The sequence below is a fragment of the Apteryx mantelli genome, chromosome 9 (genome assembly GCF_036417845.1).
Source record: "Apteryx mantelli isolate bAptMan1 chromosome 9, bAptMan1.hap1, whole genome shotgun sequence".
In the NCBI taxonomy this organism is placed as follows: domain Eukaryota; kingdom Metazoa; phylum Chordata; class Aves; order Apterygiformes; family Apterygidae; genus Apteryx; species Apteryx mantelli.
The window spans coordinates 257,899-278,303 of record NC_089986.1 but is presented as its reverse complement, the minus strand read 5'-3'; the positions used below and the strand labels follow the sequence as shown (position 1 = coordinate 278,303).

At 40.3% G+C, this 20,405-nt stretch overlaps 1 protein-coding gene across 2 annotated transcripts in view; it reads left to right on the top strand.

The window, feature by feature from the left end:
- The window catches only part of WWTR1 (WW domain containing transcription regulator 1), a 78,023-nt gene that overhangs the window by 31,906 nt on the left and 25,712 nt on the right, over window positions 1-20,405 (top strand). The window contains exon 2 of one of the 2 annotated variants that reach the window (XM_067301523.1): window positions 11,438-11,574. In XM_067301523.1, coding sequence (XP_067157624.1) covers window positions 11,438-11,574 — 137 coding nt within the window. Of the gene's footprint in view, window positions 1-5,400; window positions 7,554-11,437; window positions 11,575-20,405 lie in introns of those variants that run through there. The other variant, XM_067301524.1, reaches the window with a different exon arrangement.

The window sequence follows — 20,405 nt, the reverse complement described above, 5'->3', positions numbered from 1 at the left end:
GATATTTTTTTTTCCTTTTTATTACCAAGGATACTTCCCTTCTCCAAGTAGTACAGCACAGCTCGCTAGCTCCCACCCACACCTGCCAGCCTGGTTGGCGGCTTCCCTTTCATATAGCAGGTGTAATCTGCCTACAGTCTTTAAAACAAACTGCACTAAATGCCATCTAAAGCTGATTTAGTGCAGCCGTGCAGTCAAAACCCTAGTGCAAGAGACTAGAGAGAGAATAAACAAATTGAAAACTAGAGCAAAGGAGAAAATGTATTTGAAATTGTGATCTGAGAATTTTGAGGGAGCTGTTAAGGCAGAGCCATGTAGGACATTTATTTTAATGGAAGGAGTTGCAAAAAAAGAAACTCTTGTGTCTTGCATGTTTGAGACAAGTTGTTTGGTGGGACATAGATCAAGCCAAAGCCAGATGAGCAAAGGATGTGGGGAGGAGAATAAAATGAGAAAGTACTGTGAAATTGACTGTATGAAGTACACTGACAGTTCTAAAATCATGAAAAGTAATTTTAAACTGAACCTGAAACAATAGCAAACCAGGAAAGCTGTTTGCAAATAGGACTGATCTGGTAAAAAGTATTATTGTATAAGAGGTATTTGGAAAGATGAAAGAAAATACTCAATTTGAATACTCTGCTGTGAGAGAGGAAACAAGGGACTGGCTTGCTCAGTGGTGGATTACTGTCTGTTGTAAGGCAGCTGACACATTTTTTTAGAGAGCCACGAGGCTACCAGGTCTGATGTAAAACAGTAAACAACTGGCATTTAGTGTTTGGCACAAGCTAAGATGCAGCTAATAGGTCCCACCATAATTAACAGATATATTAACAGGCATTATTTCTTAGTTCCACTTTATCTGGTGTATACAAAATGAAGTCTTGATCTGCTCTTGATTCTCACTATTCTTTTTGCTTTTTTTTCATGTGAATGTATTGTATGAATCTTTTCCCGGTCCAATAGTTGTTGAGTATTTCAATTAGACTGTGAAGTTTTAGAATAAATTTAATTCAGTAGATAATTGGAAGGAGTTCACTCTTGATTCTTTCCTTCATAGAAATGCATATACATGCATTCATGAGCACATTCAAACACACTTCTGTTCAGCAATTGCCCATCGTTTTGTGAGGTCTTTGAGTCCTTTTGGGCAGGGAGCGTCTAAAGATCCAAAGGGTGCAAAGTGTCCTGAGCAGGCCACAGCTTGTCTTGTAAAGGAAACGGCAAGAGCGATGGTAATAATACAGGTTCCTGTTATCTCTGCTCTAAGTCACATTACTAGATTATAAAGGGAAGTTGCTGTAAAGGTAAACAAATCCAACTGCTTATGCCTACAGTTATTTAATATTTTTGTATGGTTTTCTGGTGGCAATGGTCTCCTTTTTCAGGGTTATTTTAACCTAGATAATTTTGTGACTCTGGTTCATAGTGCAGCCCCACAAACGGTAGCATAACTGAAGAAGGGAGGCAGAAAGCAGCAGTGGGAGGGTGGGAATGAACATCCAGGGGCAGCGAGCTCCATGTCAGCATAGCTAGTGGGAAGAAGATGCAAGAAGCTCTCTGCTGACGAAAAAGTGTTTCTTCACGTCCAGCCCCAGTGCAGCAGGCTGTGAGGAAATGTGTGAAGAGTTCTTGCCTTTACCGTTCATTCCTGCTTCTCTGCCAACCCATAACTTGTGCTGCATTCTTCCAATATGTAAATCATGCTCTTGATTAGGTTTATTTCTAATCTGGATCCCTTTTCTGCTCTGGCTTGCTGTCCGTAGCCTGAGAGCGTTGTACTATCTCAGCTGAGGGGACAGCAGAAGACGGGAATGAGGGACGAAGCAAGAGTCGGCTGTGACATCGCGTTTGGCCTCGCGCCGGGTACTGTAACGCGGGTGGTAACTTCCAACTTTCGAAGCCTGAGCTTGAATCTCCTGCGTCATTTAAAGGGCTGCATATTTAGTACCTTTTCCGCTTGGACCCCTACTGCAGATGTGGACATTAGCTAAAGCAAACATCATTTTTTCGTCATTTTTTCTGCTGGTTGTGTTCGCGGTGGGCTCGGGCCGTGCAGAGCCCTTTGGTCACGATGAGTGCCGGCTGCTGCTGCTGCAGGTCTCGGTCTCACAAAGCTCTTGGCCCGCCAACCCCTGGGACTAATGGCTGCTGACATCAGGGTCACTTAGCGAAAGGGAAATAGTAATTAAAATGTGTAATCCATTGCAGTTGGCCAAAATTGTTAGCTACTTCTTGGGAGAAAAGAGCTGTTGCCTTACTTTGCAAAGGAGGACTCTATTTTAGAGCATGTCTGAGGTCGCCGGCAGGGCAGAACTGGGAAACTTCTCCTGTCCTCAGTTGGAGCATGTCTGATTTGTTTTACAGACTGTTTTATATCATCATGTTTTAAAGTCGGTTTCTAAGGCACTGAAAGGTGATACACAATTTCTCTTTTGCTGCTAGATCCTTCATGCTAAGGGTTACTGAAATACTGTGTGGCTTGGATCTGACTGTAGTTTTACCAGAAATTGCACTGTAGTACAGTGAGCAAGCTCACCAAAGAGACTGGGATTTTGTGACCCAAGGTCATTTTCTTAAATTTAAAAAACAAACTGCCCGTTTGTATAAAAGTGTGTCTGCCACATCATGCAGTGTCAAAGCACTTCACATGGAATCTTATTTGAGACAAAGCTTCCTTTTTTCCCCCCTTTTTGTTTACAGAGAACAGAGGGGCAGAGAAAAAAAGTTGGGCAATGATTTGGCTCTGCTCGCAGAGACATAAACAGATTTCCCAATGTTTAATAACGGTGGGGCAGCCGGAAGCGGGTGACTGGATGTCCTCCAGCACAATGTGAGCTGTCACCCTGTTGGGAGCAGTTAATGAGTCAGAACATGTGGGCTGTTCGTGGCGATGAGTCATCAGCTTCCCACTGCCCGAAAGCAGCTTTGCTTTGATGTGGCTCGGTCACAAAAGCCATTCTTTTCGTCCCTATGACAAAGCCCTGATAAAGGGTCCCATACGAGTACTACAGCGTTAGCCAAACTGTAAGTTAGTGTTATTTCAGGTGAGAGTACACTTATGAAATAATGTATTTCAAATCAGTTCCTTTCTCCTCAATTCCCCTTCAACTTTTTAGGTGAGAAAGTCTGGATTTCCTACTGCTACAAAAAATACGGTCCCAAAACAGAAACCACTGAGGTACATTTATCGTTGGACTTAGTACAAGCAGAAAGAGAGTTTATAGACTTCATGCCGCTGCTTGCTAGTTTGCACTGGCAGAGCGGTCTTGGCAAGGCTGCGGTGGAAGTTGGGGATTAGAGCCCAGCAGCTAAAAATGCAGTGCGCGGCAGTAACTCAAATTCTGAAGAACATTGACATTTTGAAGTGAGAAGCAGACACCCAAACAGGAAAAATTTAACAAAAGCTTTAGGTAAGACAGGTGGAACAGAAGCATAAAGTCCTATTGAAATGCTAAGTTATTTATATCTGGAGCCTTGCTTTAAATTGTTATGATGACGGACCGCTATTAGGATACCTTTTACCGCTTATTGAGCTCGCATATCGTATGACTGCGGGCATGAGTGCTGTGGTTTGGGCAGCTTGAGGGCAGCATTTGTAGCAGTATGTTCTGTGTGATACTTGACAGAGATTTTGTGCATCTCTGCTGTCACTGAAGCTGTGAATATTTAACTCTCCCTGACTGCAATGGGAACAGTGTTAGCCCTCAGCTAAGCATTGTTGAAAATCCTGTTTTCAAAACTTTTTGTTTACTTATAATGTTTACTTACTTTTTTTTTACTTTTAATGTTTACTTATAATACTTAATGTTTACTTATATACTTGTATTTTCAAAACTTTTTGTTTACTTATAATATACTTATATTGACCCCTGTCAGTGTCGTGTGATATGGAAACAGAAGTTACAATGAATGTCTCTCCTTTCCTCTCCTGCTTGTTTATGAATGAAGACCTTGTTGAGGAATGGTCGGCTCTGATACTAGGGTTTATAAGAATAGCAAATGCAAAGCTTACTTCTGAGCAACTTGAAAGTCAGAGTTTGAAGATATATTTTGGGGCTGCTTTGCCATATGTTTGAATGCTTAAATCTCCCAATATGAGAGTCTTACCAAAAAAAAAAGTCTTAGAGAGTTAATTACATTTCTAGATAGCAGTTCCTTCTGCTACATAGTGGAGCTTCAATATTACGGATTAGCCAAGACGTCCTTAGAGTTTTGGGCGCCTACTCCTTGGATTCATATACATCCAATGGAGACACTTGCCTTCAAAATTTATAGCAAAGATATTTCACTAATTCTCTCCCAAACTGTTAGTCTGACTTTATGGATAATGTGTGTTGATGATGAACAGAAAACATTACGCAATAAACAATAATTTTGCAGCATTCTGATAAAATTAGTCTTTTTGAGAATTGTGCTGGTATTAGGTTTCAGATTCATCTTTGGTTGAACAATCAGTATATAATACTTGTTGCAGAAAGTGTATTTAAATGCGCTCGCTATTTTTCATTCATACACACTTTTAAACAAAAACTGTTATTGTTCCATTTCATATTCTCCTTTCCCATTTTCTTTTATGGGAAAAAGGAAAGTAAAAATGACAAGGAAAATTTAAAAATGTTATTTGCATAACATTGGAACTATTTTATGAAAAACTTTCTAAAAATGAAAAAAATATAATTTATGGAAAATATATGTTAAAAGCATTGGAAGAACTTAGTATTTTCTATTACAGCTAGTTTAAACGAAGTGAAAATTTCTGCGGTTTACAGCAACAATACAGCTGTTAGGACTGAATGGTATAATATTAAGTATTAATTTAGATAGATTTAGTTTAACAGTGTATCTTCCTGTATAGATGCTCCTGTACCACAATTAAATGTGTATGGTGATTTCTAACAATATAATTCCATAGATAAATCTGGTAAAACTCTCCTATAGTCAGGGCCTTAAGGGACACTTAGCCTGGGGTTTAACTCACTGATACCCAGTTCTCTCAGTAATGCTGGAAGTTAAATGCTTAACCTTTGTCCAGCGCCAGTGTAAAGCTCAGATGTTGGGAGAAGCAAAAATTCTATTGTCCTCTGAGCTTGAATCTTCCCGTGATACAGTTTAGCAATGAAGGCACGGTTTCTAGTTTATGTTATTGGACTTTGTCTGAAGCTTTGTTTTCTGTCTCATTGTTACAGGCTGTGTGATACATGCCAAGAAAAAAGTCCTTTTGGGATTAGAAATAAAACAAGGAACAGATGGATTGATATAATCCTAGATAAGGGTATTTGGGGGTTCTTGGCATAGTGTTTTCTCTTTTGTATACAGATAATTATTTCAGAGCTGAAACACTTAAATAGTCATAATTACGTGAAATTTCACTTGAATGAGTGAAATGATTTTTTCCAGGATTGAAATGAATGGTGGTAAAGGCTATGGTGTCACGGTCAGAGATGGTGCCACCGACGGGCGGTGGGAGCTCCTGCCCTCCGCCACCAGGGTTCTGCGTTCCCTCTCCCTTCCGAGCATGGCTGGCAGCCGCCTGGAGGGGAGCCCAGCAAAAGCCCATCAGCAACACAGGAAAAAAGAAGAAATGAGTATCAGCCAGATCAGTCAGCTTCGCCCGACCTGGCCGGCTGCGCCACGGTCAGCCCCAGAGCAGGGCGAGGGCCCGTGGCTGGAACGTGGGCTTCCCTTGCAGCGGGAGCACGAGTTTCGCCTGTCCTCAGCCGCAGTGACGAACTCGCGCCTCAGACTGACTTCCTCCAACGCTGGGCTGCGTCGTGCTTCCGAAAAGCAGTCCTACAGAGCGTGCAGGGCCAAGCGCTGCCCCTGCTCCTGCGCGACGCGGCTACGGTTGACCTGGCCACCGACACAGCATGCACTGCTGCACTGCTCGAACGGGCCTGGGAGCGGCAGCCGCCTTCATGTTGGTGATCCCGCACTGGTGACTGTCTTTGCACCCATTTTGGTAACGAAGGGTCTGAATTTTAGGATGGTACTCTGCATTTTGGTGTTTGGAATACACCCGTGAAGTTCAGTGTTTTACCTGCTGGTCTTAGGGAAAAGAGATTGTTCTGAATTGAATTTTGTCAGCTCTGATATCCAGGAGGCTGTAAGGATCATAGAAATCCTAATTTCTTTAACTTCTATGTTTTCTTTGGTTCTGCTGTACGAATAAAAAGATGCTGGGCCAAATTCTGCTACTCTGGTTTAACCAGTCATTTCAAGTGGAATAGGCTAGTACCTGTTTCTGCAAGTGTTTAATCTAACCTTTAAAAAGCTTCCGATACCTATGTAGAAATAAAGGGGGAGGGTTTACATAAACAGTGGAAATCTTGAGGAAAAAAAGCCTTTCTGACCTGTAATCAAGCCCTTTAGTTTAAAATCTTAGTGCTAATTTTAAAGCATTGTTGCTTTTTCACATCTAATATCTTAAGTTGTTAAACAGACATTGCTGATATGTAGCAGCTTTTTCTTTAATAACTAGATAAAAACAGATCTGCTTTGTGGTCATAATAATAAATTCTAGTAACAACCAGCCATTACTTGATCTTGAATCACAATATCAATGACATTTTTGAGGGCTGTGTTTCAGACACTGTCTGCCTGTTTTTAATGAAGAAGATATGTTTGTGCATTGCCAGGATGGTACCAACAAGGGCAAGCGAGGGCACTCGTGGCTCCTGGCTATGGCTGCTGAGAACTTATCATGTTTACACAGAGAATTCCTGTGGTTTTTTTCATGCAGTTGGATAGTTTGAGATCTGTGATCTCTACGTTTTTTGATCAAATTTTCAGTTCTTCTGTAAGTTCAGAAGCATTGCCAAATGGCTGTCATTGCCCTTCTTCTCACATGTGTAATTATGGTACAGATCATTTTCTATATAAAAAGGGTAAAAGAGAGTTTGAACAAAAGCAGCATTAGTTTTCAGCTGCAATTTCAGGACTGGTTGCTTTGCATGGCAATTTGCAGAACATTTTTCTTACGAGGACTTCTATGTGAGAAGAGGCTTTGTGAATTTATTAAAACTTGATTCAGTAAATTTGATTTGCATCCTTTATTTCAAATGAATAAGGGGATAATCTGTAGGTTGTGATGATTTTTGTTCAGGGCAATAATGATGCATTCTAGAAACATATTAGCTTAGGAAGTAATTCCTTGTTTATTGACACTAGATGATGTGTTTCTCCGTGCTTTGTGCTGGCTTAATACTGACTGCCTCGCTACATCGATAGCTAAGAAAAGGCACATAGTTCAGAGGAACCAAATGACAGAGCTCTTCCTCATAATCCTTTGTAGGCACGACATTTTCAGTGGGCATATTTTAAATAACATGAAAGGGGTGGAGAATTGGCTCATGGTACAACGTGGAAAAAACCTCCTTTACAGAACCACAGTTCATTTCATCCTAATTTGGTGATCAGAAACCAAGTGTTTCAGCAGGGAGTGTTATGACAAATGTGTTTCCCAAAAAATAACTATTGCTTGACTCTGTGGCATTTAAAGTACACTGAGGATAATATTAAAATAGCACTGTTCATAGAAAGGTTTTTTCAAAGTCATTATTTAGACAATATTTCACTGAACTAATGATAATGTTTGCTCCCAGCACTACATAAATTATGTTGTTGAAGAACACTTGTAACGACCTCTGTTAACAAAACCCTGTATCTTCTTTTCTAAAAATATTCTGTATACACATGATCTGATTTTGTACAGTTTTAATAAAGTAAACCTAATGACCCTGAATTAAAAGTACAAGACCAAAAATTTCATAAAGTTATTACAACAGATTACCAACTGCACCCAAGCACTTCTGATATCATGTTCCTTTTCTAAACATCTGCCATGCTGTGAAGCTGTGGAGATGTGGAAGGGTATGATCCACCTCTCATTGGCATCTGTGGCAAAACTTCAGTAACTTCAGTGGTTCAGGATCAAGGCCTAAATGAGGAATTCCATATTCTGTTCAGTGTCTGATTTCACTACTTGCTGGCCTATTTGCTAAGAATAGCAGATCACTTTTTGCTTGTCTTTACACTGAATTTTGCATACAGTAGTAACAGTATTGAGTTATTTAGGTAGAAAATATTTTGCTTAAACCTTTTGTATTTCAATTCTTAGGTGTAACCAAATAGCAAATGCAAAAAAGAAATTAACAAGAAAGAAACACTGGAATAACCAGTGAGTGCTCCAGTGGTTCACAAACTTCATAGTTTTATGAGCTGCCTGGTCATCTGAGTTTCTGGGGCAGGTGTTTTAACTCCCGTTTGCCCAGGAGATTATGGCCTTTTCTCTTGAATACCGACCTGAACATGGGAATTCCTCTCCAAGGGCAGGGGACGGAAGGGCTCCACGCCGGAGGCTGCATTAGCATTAACAGTCTGTTTATCGAAAAGGTCGCGCTGGGAACACAGCGTGATTTCAGCGCCCTGAAATCTGCTTGGGTGTCTGGGCTGCTGGCTGGACTCGCTCTCCGTTCCTGAAGAGTGAAGACGTTCAAACCCGGTCTCCCGCGGAGCTGCCTCGACGCCGGGGCCCTGCGGCCGCGCCTGCCATCAGCGGCGGTACCCGCTGGGTTTGAGATTTGTGAGAGCAGCGGGTGGGAGCTGGTCATGCCGCAAAGGTGCCTTTGGCGCTGGAGGCGCTCCCGCCGTCAGACTGAAGTAGCCCTGGTCCGAGGGAACACGGTGTATGCATTTACTGAGGCCGTGGGTGAACGAAGGGGAACAGCCAGCGCTGGTGTGTGCGGGGTAATGGGACTTGACCGTTTGGTCTGAGTTTACTTTTTTGATAATTTTTCTTTGTAAAGATGCACAGAAACTGCTGGTTAATCGCTTAGGTAATTTCACTTTTAAAGCTTGTCAGAGTAACTAAAATGTGGATTGAGAGCCTTTTTATATGTATGAGTAACAATTTAAAAATCTCAAACGTACACATAGGAAGAATCCTCAAAATTTTAACTACAAACTCACATACCTGACTCCGTGTGTTTGGAGCACTCATCTGAATGAAGAAAAGAATGATCATATTTCGTTGTCTTTTAATGCCCATGAAATGTGAGAATGTTAATGCTGAAAGGAACTTTGATAACAAAAGCAAATTTTAAAGTTGACCATTTTGGTTTTCTAACGTGTTTTTGTTAAGAGCACTTCCTGTTATTGCTCATTGTACCTAATTGGCAGTTGCAGTTTAAGGTTTCAGATTTGTAGTTAGAGTGGAGAACACGTTCAAACAAGTTATGGATTGCTTAATACAACTGACTTCATAAATACTTGAACTTGTGCTTCAAGTTTTCCTGACAGGAATTTATGCTTTCAGTTTCTAGAGGTGAACCTTAAAGAAAAAAATCTTATTTTAATTTTTACATTTTGCTTAAATTTTAAAGGTTTGTAAAAATTGCTTTGAAGTGAAAAATCTGTTCTGATAAAGCTTCATCAAGGCAGTATTTTATTAATCGCTAAAGCTTATGTTTAAAAACATTTTTCTTCCTATTTGGGGAATAATCTTTTCTATTATAGGTTGGTATTCCAAAATTCATGCCTTTGATTAAATGTAGCTTCTTTATTTGAGTTAGAATGCCAGAGAAAAAAAAAACAATGGAGCTTTAAATAAAAATGCCTTCCATCCCATTTAAGCACAAACCGAATTTACAGAGAGCATTGCCCAAATGCTGTAACAGCATCTTTAATTCAGAATGCTGCTCTGCACCTAATTTTAAGAGTAAAATGGAAAAAGATACAATAAAGATTTACAATGAAGGGAGAATAAAATGATTTGATCCTGGGGAGAAGAAAAGGTGGGTGGTTTCATTGTTAATAATAATGATAACAAAAGCGAAGAGTTCTAGAAGTTATGAAGAAGGGAAGTGATTCAGCTGCTTAGAGACTGTGTTTTAGACAGGCATAGAAGTGAAAGTGTGATCTTCAGTTGCAGTTTTAGGAATGTACATTAAATGTAAAATACTAGGAAAAGAAAATGGATATGGAATAAGTAAAGACAGTGCCACCTTTTTCCTTTCTTTAAAAAATAGTTCAGGTTACTCTTGTTTTTATCCTGCTTGCGATTCACATTATTTTTACTGATGTTAGAGGTTGACTTTGAAGAGTTTGGACATGGCAACACTGCAATAGATTGAAGCCTGCTTGCAAAATACTGCTAGTTATCAACGGAGCCTGGAGACATGAAGTGGTGACTGCGTTAGTGGCAGTGCCTGCACAGGTGGAAGCAGAAGTGAGAAGTTTGAAACTGAGTTCAGTAAAGAGACTTTCAGGCTGGATTCGAATGGTTTTCCTATCCTGCAGAGCTTTTAAAACTTTTATTCTTCTTTACACGTTCCTCTTGAAGATTTATCTCTTTTAGAGTTTTCTAGGAAAAAGTAACAGAGGAAAACCTGACCAGAGCAGCCAGTGATCAGTAGCCTGGTTAGTCAGTGGCAGAAAGCTGGACACGCCAGGGTGGAATTGCAACAACCAGGGGTCACTAAATACCAGGCTATTGATTGCTCTAAAATCATTCTATTCTTTCTTTTTCAAGTTTCAAACAGGATTACATGCTGATGCTTAAAATCCTTGTCCTGATAAAAAATTTTGTCAAAACTGATATATTTCCATGAAAACCTTCACTTGCAACAAAAAAGCAGTTCCTTCACCACTGCTTTCTGTGGCAAAAAAAAAAAAAAAAAAAAATTACGGCAGTAATAGTTTACTTATCTGACTGTTAAATCTCGTGCAGAGCAATACTCTTTAGTTTTTATTGTAATATAGCTAGAGGAAGTTTAACATGGCAGAGCAGTAGATTGTTGACCTACATTAACTGCATTGCAATAAAAACTGTGCCTTTACAGAGAGATTAGCCATACACATTGGTTATCAGGATATAATCTGCACCTTTTAGCACTGAGAATATATTCTGATATTCCTGGAAAATGTAAAGCCAGCCTGGTTCTCATGGAGGGGCAAGGAACAAAACCAATTGGATTTAGCAAGAAAAACACCTGTCTTATCAAAACAGGCTGACCCAGCAAAATGACTGTATGTTGCTGCATGAGGAATGGGCATGTGTTTGAGTATATAGAAAAAGACTGGTAGAATAAGAGTAAATGACTTTTGGACAATGAAATATGTGGAGGATGAGTGTGTATTGTAGATCTTCAGTATCATAATGGAATTCACCATTCGTTCAAGTAAAAGTAATTGATTCAGCAGTAATGCATAAGGAGTTAAAATGGCAGGAGACAAGATCAGAAGAAAAGAATTTGTTCAAGGGTTAAATAAATGACAAGAAGATAGATAATTTCAAATGGATTAGGGTGAGATGAGAAGGGTAGATAAATATGAGATAAGAGAAACAATTGGGTCTTTCATGGCATTATGCCTAGCCATGTATATAATATACTTGGGTGTTTTCTGCTAATCTTGTGTTTTATCTTTCCTTTCTCAGTCACATAGAAAAAATTACAACATGGCAAGATCCTCGAAAAACTATGAACCAGCCGCTGAATCACATGAGCCACCATCCTGCAGCTACTTCCACACCAATGCCACAGAGGTCTATGGCAATGTCTCAGCCAAATCTTGGTGAGTACTGGATGTCATCTGTCTGGTGAAAATACGAAAAAATAGGAGTAGAGAGACACCTTTTATTATATAATTATATATTATTATATTTGTTTGCCAAAGTAATTTTTGCTTCAGAAACAGTAGCTCTGATTCTGTTATCAAGTCAAACAGTATGTTCTCCACTTCCTTTTTTTATTTTTTCCCTCGGTAGAGTTGGCAGCAAGGGAATTGGCACTGTTTGAGGTAAAGTTCTAAAATCTTACGCATTTTATTTTGGAGCCTTGATGACAAATTTTTGCCATAGCATTGAACATAGAAAAATAAACTCTTCCTGTGCTTTTTCATTCAGAGGTGCTATAAGGCCTCCGCAAGCCCACCATATTATTCTCAAAACTTACTGTGCAAAGCGCTGCTCAGATGATGTCTGCAGTCTTTCCTGTATTTGTTTAGGTCAGAGGTGGTAGCTATTCCTTCTTTTTTTCATAATTAGGTTCTGCACTGTAAGCTAGTCTATTTTAGGATAGACTTACTATAGAAAAGTCTATTTTATAGTATGAATTACCTGAAGATTTCCTCTAAATGGCATGGTTTATTCGGTGTTCCTCTTCTGCACTTCACGCTTAACTTTAAGCATCTACTAATGTTCCTCTGATTTTGCTGGATATGAGCCTTAGTGAAAAAAAAAGCCATGAATATTCTGAAGATTTTAAAGAAAAGCTGTAAGTGGAAGAAAACATTTTCATATATAATTGAGACTTACAAATCTCTTATCTTTCACTTCTGCAGTTCAAATCCTAGTAGTTTTAACTTTTCTACATCTGAAGAAAATGAGGAACAGATAGGTCAGCTTGTAGGCTCAAAATCATACAGTTAGCGCAAATAGGTAGTATTAAAAACACAAACCAGATTCCAGTTCAGGTTAATTTTTGATAGGTTGGTCTCATGATTTCATGATTATTCATTTGCAATGCAGTTCGTCAGGACTCTCTCATCACATACCAAGAAAACTTGAGTAAACTTTTGGCTACCAGTGGTCACCAATAGCGGTAATACAAAATAGCTATTTACTTTTGTCTTGAATTTATAAAAAACACCTAGGCTGTCCCCTGAGGTAAATCATACCACGTTCTTTCCTCTTGCTTTTTCCCAACAACCGTCCTGCTCGAATCTGTGCAGTACAAAGCTGTCGCTGGCCGTGTCACGTGAGTCAGCAGGCAGTAGCAGATGTGTCATGAGAGTGGATGTCTGAAGAAGAAACCTGAGTAAACTCCAAAAGGCTGGGATGCACTGCCGTGTGTCATCCTACGTGGCAAGACTAACAATTGTTCTGCGCGTGTTATTTCACACCGCAGCTGCACTTAGGTCAATCTCTTCATAGCAATTTTGAAGTAACCCAGAGGTAAGGAATAGGAGTAGGGTGTTTTTTTGTTCTTACCAGCTCCTCAGCTTATGTTGACACCTGTTATGTTCTGTACAATTAAAAAACAGAGAGGATCCTGTAAATCAGGATGGTAAGGTTTTTCCCCAGATTTGTGAGTGGAAGTGAATGAAAGCCAACTCCCATACTGAAATATTTGTACATTGAAACTTAAAGGAGGGTTTTTTCAGGATACAAAAGATTGGAAATGAAAGCCAATAATACTCTTAGGGTTTCAATTTGAGTCTCTTCTGGAAGGGACTTTGGGTGCCAGAAGGGACATTTCCACAGACTTCAAAATCTATCACATCAAATACAGAATATATTTCATTAAGTACCTCTCACATTTATGGATGATGTACCATGTTTTTCTTACATATTTGTACAGCACTTAGCACAGTGAGATCTAGTCTGTGACTGAATCTCCTACGCACTAGCATACTACAAATGATATGTACAAATTTCCACTGTGTCCATGTTTATTCAATCAAGAACTATTTTATCAACACATTTTGGTGAACTCTGTGTGGTTCTGCTGTCTTTCTAAAGGGATGCTGTGACGCTTCTTTGGGAGCAAGCAAATCTGGTTACACAGTAGGGTATTGCTTTCAGCACCCTTTTATTAGATTCAGCATCACAGTCCCTCATTTTCCAGTCTATCTGAATGACCACACCAAATGGGAATACCATTTTATTTAAAAATAATGAAAAAATAATTTAATCTAGAAAGTGTTTATATGTACAGAAATGACAAGATTGTGGTAATCTGAGCAGGTTACAGTAGCCTCTGAATACTTCATGTGCCAGTTTAAACTACACGTGAGTACACTTTCCAGTGCCAAATTAGAATGTCTCTGTTTTGAAATTATCTTGGCCGAAAGGAAGGGATATACCTTTCTGGTCAGTTGTGATGTTCGCAGTGTTACTGCTGAACCTGCTTTCTTGGTGTGCTCAGACACCGAACTGAGCAGTTCGCTGGGCTAGTGGTCAGGCCTCCAAGCCAGAAGTGGTTGTGCCAACATCCTGCAGACATCACAGGAAAAATGGAAATTGGATAGCAAGTTAAACCTCCTTTCTGTCCAGAGCTGGTTCATAACTTTTTAGCAAATGAAGACTATGGCTCTGTCTGTTGCCTTAGCATTTTTCAGTACTGTAGGAATTAAAAAAAATGTAAGTTTTTCTTTTGAAGATGTGCCACCTACAAAAGAGGGATTTAAGTATTCCAGGTCTGAATTCTGGTCTGCACTTTCAATTGCTAACACATGTGTTTTCCTTGCTATGCTTCTTGTGGAGAGATGGAAAATACGGTCTGTTCTGTACAGCTTGTTGCTTTAGTTTATAACCTCCTTCCAGCTATATTTGCTGGGAAGTGTACAAAGCACTTACTGACATTCTATCAAAGGCAAATAGTGTGACTAAGTGATACCACATCCTAGTGTGCTGGTGCTCGAGACAGGAACTTACAGCGAAAGTTCACTGAAATTCATAGACATACCTTAAGAAATCTGCTGTCCTTTTTCTAAATGTTTTTTAACTGTGGTTTTATGTCATTCATTTATGAGCTAGACATCTCTGTTCTTCTATAACTTTACCAGTTTGGTTTTCTCACTAACATTTAAAGCATTGCTTTTTAAATGTTATGTGATAAAGGCATCTGAAGGCATGTCTTTCTTTGATGCATCTTGTTAAGCTGCTAGTTACATTTACATAAAACTAATATATGCGAGGCAGGTTTCTGCACTCGCTTACACAAGATCACTAACGTCAGTAAAGTTTCGTGAATGGTGAGGGAAATTTGTCTCAAATATTGAAAATATTGTTGTAGATTAGCAAATATCCAGACTTGCTCAGTCACCCTTTCTAAACACTTCACCTTTTTTTTTTTCCTAAGACAGTTAGTAGAAGGAAAGAACAATGTTAACAGGAATCTTCCAACTATACATTTTTTTCGTTGGACTGCAGCAGGGAAAATGATCAGTCTCTGAAGAAGGCTGGAAGCACTGCGTTTCTTGGCTCTTCGTAAATGCTGCATATATTCCACTTAGTTTGGTGTTGAATCTGCACATGGATCTGCTTTCTGCCTCATCTAAAAACATAAATTAGGCTTTCTCAGCTGATTGATAAAATATTGCCTAAAAAAGTAACCTGTAAGTGGGCTCCCTATCAGTTTGCTCTTATTAAAAAAACAGACCTGTGTGGTGGGAGGGGTACTGCACAGCCTGGGTCCCTGGGTCGGGGGGCCGCGCTCCGCAGACCTCCTGTAGTGCTGCTGGCGGGAGAGAGCAGCTGCGGCGCAGCCAGGCCGGTCCTCAGGCTGCTGCCTGCCTGGAGGGGCCGACCCGCTCCCCAGAAAAGCCTGGTTCCTGGTGTAGGGAAGCGGGTCCGCCTCAGCGGCGGTCACTGGTGTGAGAAGACTGCAAGGAGAGTATGGTTTTTGGCTCCGTGTACAAAAGTTTAGGGAAAAGAATTAGATCTTTACAAAATCTTGCCTTTTGCAGCAATTTTTAATTAAGTACTTCAGATGATCAGCTCCTTGTTTTGAAGTCTTTCCCTCTTCTACATTATGCAACACTCAAAAAAACCCCCTTTTTATTTTCATCCTGCTGCCTTCAAACTGTTTTAATGAGATTTCTTTTGTGATTGCACTCTTCCTTCAGTTGGTGAGCCCAATCTGGCCTTCGTTTAAATGTTTTTTAAGTTTAGCAGTCTGCAAAATATTTTAATGTAAAGTAATAAAAACTTCTCATAGTATTTATATTTTCTGTATAAATCAGCTTGAATTTATATGCCTAAATTATTTAGGAAGCTTCTAAGAAAAAAATAGACTCTGGGTGCAAAAAACTTGGCCTTCTCGGTAAAGTGGCGTGCCTCATTATACAGTCAGCTGTAGAATTAAGGCCATAAAACAAATACTGGTTGGATTTGCAATGAATGGCTATTCAGTGCCTATCCATGTCTTAAGTACCTTGTTAGATTTTTTCAGTCCTCCTTCCAAAGATGATTAGAATGGATGATTATAGAATTTCACTGATGAATCACAGCAATTGCTGTTGTTTAATCACTTTCTCAAAACTGACAAGGATTCTCTTAACAAATTATTTAAAAGCTTTTAAAGCTACGCTTTATTTCTTCTGCTGAACAAGAGCTTCAGGTGTTCAAGGTTTGTTTCTCTTTAAGCTCTCCTTTCCTGCTTAAGGCACGAATTTACATCTTTCTCATGTAACATTGCCGGTGCACTCTGAAACTGCATGGACTGCCGGTGCATTTGAGGGACTTTGGCAGGCTGGCAGAGGAATTCAGAAATGCTTTGGCTCCGCTGTGGCCTGCAGGACCCCTCTGTTCCTCTGCGCCTGTTGGGCTTGGCCCCGTGGTTACGTGCTGTTGTTCAGCCGCGTGTGGGGCCCGCGGAGCGACGGCTCCGCAGTGAAACCTCCGCAGCCTCAGCTGACCGTTCCTCAGGCCCTCCGTTTCCCCTGCAAACGTCATGTGCATTCGTAGTCCAGCACTTGCAGATCCAGCGCTGTGCGTCGTCTTCCTCCTTCACGCTGTCTTTTAAGAGAAAATCAGTTCTTCCTCTTTTGTATGTCTGGAGTAATTCCCAGTGAAAGTTAACTTGTGATGTTCAGTGACAACTGCTGCGTCCTCCTTTTTCTATGTAACTCGCAGCAAGGAAGTCAGCGTAAGAACTGCCAGCCATGCGAGTCGGTGGTGCTGGGCGCCAGGGAGCACCTTATGCTCACACGGAGGGTAGGAGATTTTGGACAAGGAGCCCTGACAAGGCAATGAAAGTGTGTGGAGTAGTTTCACAGAGGGGTGAGGAACCGTGGTGCTCTCATTCACGCATTTCCGCTTTGAAGCGTAGCACTGTTGCGTCTCTGATAAAGACTTAAGGGTATAAGGCAGCAAGATGTAAAGGGAGAAGCAGTATCTCTCCCTGAGTCAGCTGATAAGCTCACGAGAAGCAGACAGACTTTGCCAGGCCCAGTTATTCCAGGTCCTCTCCAAGTGACCAGCCGTGTGTTAAGTCGTGCCCTCAGTTCGGTGGTTGGAGAGTTTTTGGCCCTCTGCCACTTTGTAAAATGCCTTTGAGTTTATTTGGGAGTGGATAGGGACTTTCAGTCTAACTAGGTACTGTGGTTAAATGCGTGTTCGGTGTAACTGGATTCAGGGAATTCAACCCGGCTGGACGTCCCCGGTGCTTCCTCCAGTGCCGTCAGCTTTGCCTCTCTCTTCACTGTTCGTAGTCCAGCATCGGCAGTAGCAGAAATGGGGTTTCTACCTGACTTCTCGACTTGGCGTTTTCCACTTCTGGCATGGAGAGAGCTTGGATGCCCCAGCAGTCTTTGCCTGGAGATGTGACTGATGGGTGCAAGTGCTCTTGAAAGCTGCTGTCACGTGTGAGCTGGCTGTCAGGGAAGAAGTGCCACGGAGATGAAGCAGAGCGCCCCAAAGCAGAGCTGTGTTTGAGCAGATCCCACGCCTCATGCGTTAGTGCTGAGCCATCTTCTCTTGCCCTTGTCTTCCCTGTCCTGTTTCTTCTTCATGATATACTGTGGTTGATAACTTGTTAAGTTAGTAATTTGTTAATTACTATCTTAGTGTACATGGTCTCTGGGCCCAGCTAATCCTGTCTTAAGGAAACGTACTTGGATCACTCTTAATTCTCAACACGGACATAATACCTCTTAACCGTACGTTCTCTTAGGTTCTGTAAAGATGAATTCATCAATACGTACATTTGCAGCAAAAAAATGAAAATAGTGTAAAGATACTTAAAATTGTAATTCCTGAGTTTTCCAGTTTTCTCATAGTCCATTTGTATCTGGAGCAGACCGTTTAATCTGCCTGTGCTGCTGCTTTTTTAACAGTTGTGTGCTAGTGGCATCCTCATAGGAGTATTATAAGAAACTGAGAACTCACGCAAATGTACTGAATTGAGGGGCAGCTGCTGAAAGGTGAGCAGCAATGTTACGAGCTTACAAAGGCCAGGTGCCTGCTCTGGGGTAGGGAGGAGAACTGGACGAGTTCCCACACAGTGCTGAGGACTGGGGCCTTGCAAAATTTAAGGTCGTAGCATCACCGAATACTTCATGTGGGAGGGGGCCTCAGGCCTTGCCCACCCTTGCTCACACAGGGTCAGCTGTGAGATCAGATGAGGTTGCTCAGGGCTTAACCTGCCACATCTTGAAAACCTCCGCGACAGATCAGAGGATCCTGGTGCAATTCTTTTCACACTTTTACCAGATAGGAGGCTGGCATTGTAAAAAAGTAGGTGCTATATCATGAACGCTAGATGGTGGAATTTCAGAATGTGTAATACAAATTTAAGAAGAGAGAATAATTTCTGGCAGAGGGAGAAGGGTGGTGCATACACTTTTGTTTCCACTTGATAATGTCTTTCACCTGATTAGATCACGTTTAAATACAGAGTATAAGAAAAATAGAACTTCATGGCACATCTGTGGTAGAAGCTAGTAAATATTATCTCCCTTTTACAAGTAATTCAGTCATAAATCAATGGAGATCCTGATTTTAATCTCTTTGGGGTCAGTGTGTGCATTGATGCTAACAGTTCAGTCATATTAACTCATGGTGTTAAACTGCAGGCGAAGAATCATTTGATTTTTTTCTACCAAAGAAGCTAAAGCTCCTTCCATTAGAAGCTTACTCCTTTATCAAGATTTACCAGCAAGCATGAGCCAAGTGATTAGAGGAAGCTAGCTTTAGCAATTAAATACACTGGTTCTAGATGGTGAAAGACATTATATATTAAACAATAGAATTTAACATGAAGAGCACCTTACACTGACAGCTGTTTGTGTTACAGAAATTCATCTGTGAATCTGAAAAGCTTAGCCTTCAGCTATATTGCTCAGGGTAATTTAATTGGTTCTGGACATGACTTAGGGTTATGGCACTTTGCACCTGCTTTCATTTTTTTAATCAGCCAGGAAATCCAACCAATAAAAAGTTGCAGTAATCCTGTCTAAGAGCAATAAACACATGAACCAAAGTTTCCATATCCTGCCATGATAAAAGAGGTGTAGCCGCTATTGTTTGAAGATGATAAAATGCAGTTTTGGTTGCAGTGTCAAAGTGAGTCCCTGGAGATAAGACCACACAAACTCCCAAGGTGTTTAAAAATAGGCCATATGTGTTTTAGTGATAACTAACATTCATGGAATGGTCTAAACTTTGTGAGACTTGATTTGCTCTGGCTGGAATTTTGGGTAGAAATACATAATACTGAGAGGGACACATTTTTCCCCACCTGTAACCCATATCCATACACCACTTGCACAGTGGATAGGCTTCCTGTTACAGGTCATTTTTAATTACTGGATATCCTGAAAGGAGCTGACACAATTCAGATGTGGTCAATGTGAATAATTTTGGGACCTGTTTCTGGTAAATGAAATCAGACTTATAGGAGAGCTGGAACCAGTGGAGAAAATCTGCACGTTCTGTGAGAATGAGGGTTTTACCACACAGCTTTGGGAAAGAATGTATTTTGATTATCTGCAATTGAAATCTCCAAGAAGTAATTTATGAGGTAGATTTCAAATTGAGTAATTTATTCATGTTTTAAGGGCAGTCAGTATCAGCTGTAGAGACTAACAGGAATTAACTTCAGTAGCAGGCAGATTAAATCCAGATGTCTCCAAGAACACCTTTAAACCAGCAACTTACTGTCTAGTAAATCTGAAATATTAAAGGTTGATGTGTTCAGAAGAGATGTTGGTATTTTTTCAAAATCTGGTAATTTTTAATTGCAAAGAAGTTCCTGTTGGTGTGTTTCCCTTCAAGGTTAACAATCCAAGCATGTGTTAGCCCAAGAGTGGAATGTCGTTTGCATAGTTTCCAAGTGAATGAAATGCAAAAGCTAAAGATTCCACAAAACAATTTAAAGTAAACAACATGTAATAATTATTTTAAATAATAATGGTCATCGGTAATTGGTCATTAGCATTTAAGCTGTCGCTCCAGTCAGGCAGCTCCCACTGTTACTTGTTCATTGTTATTTATTCAGATATTCTTAAAAGGAAGAGATCTAAGTGCGTACAGAGTAAATCTCTAATCTTTTAAACCATTTTCTGCTAATTCATAGCTTTGGTGCTGCACCTGCAGGGTTTTTTTAGCTTGAAGCATTGAGGACAGGAAACTTTAGTTAAATGTGCATATCATAGAACTTACCAGTTGAAACTGTTGAGAAATTTCTGTATAGCTATTTTCAGCCCAGAAATCTGAATAAAGGACTCTCTGTGCACTGGGATAGTACAACTTTTTGGTTTAATACTTTACAGATTTTTGGAACAAAATGCACCCGAACTGAAAAGCAGCATTTTTTGCTGACCTTGTTGGAAGGCTAATGCTGTTTCTGGGAAATAAGTGAAACAAGCAGTTCTTTGTTGGCAGAAGCAGAGAGAGAGAG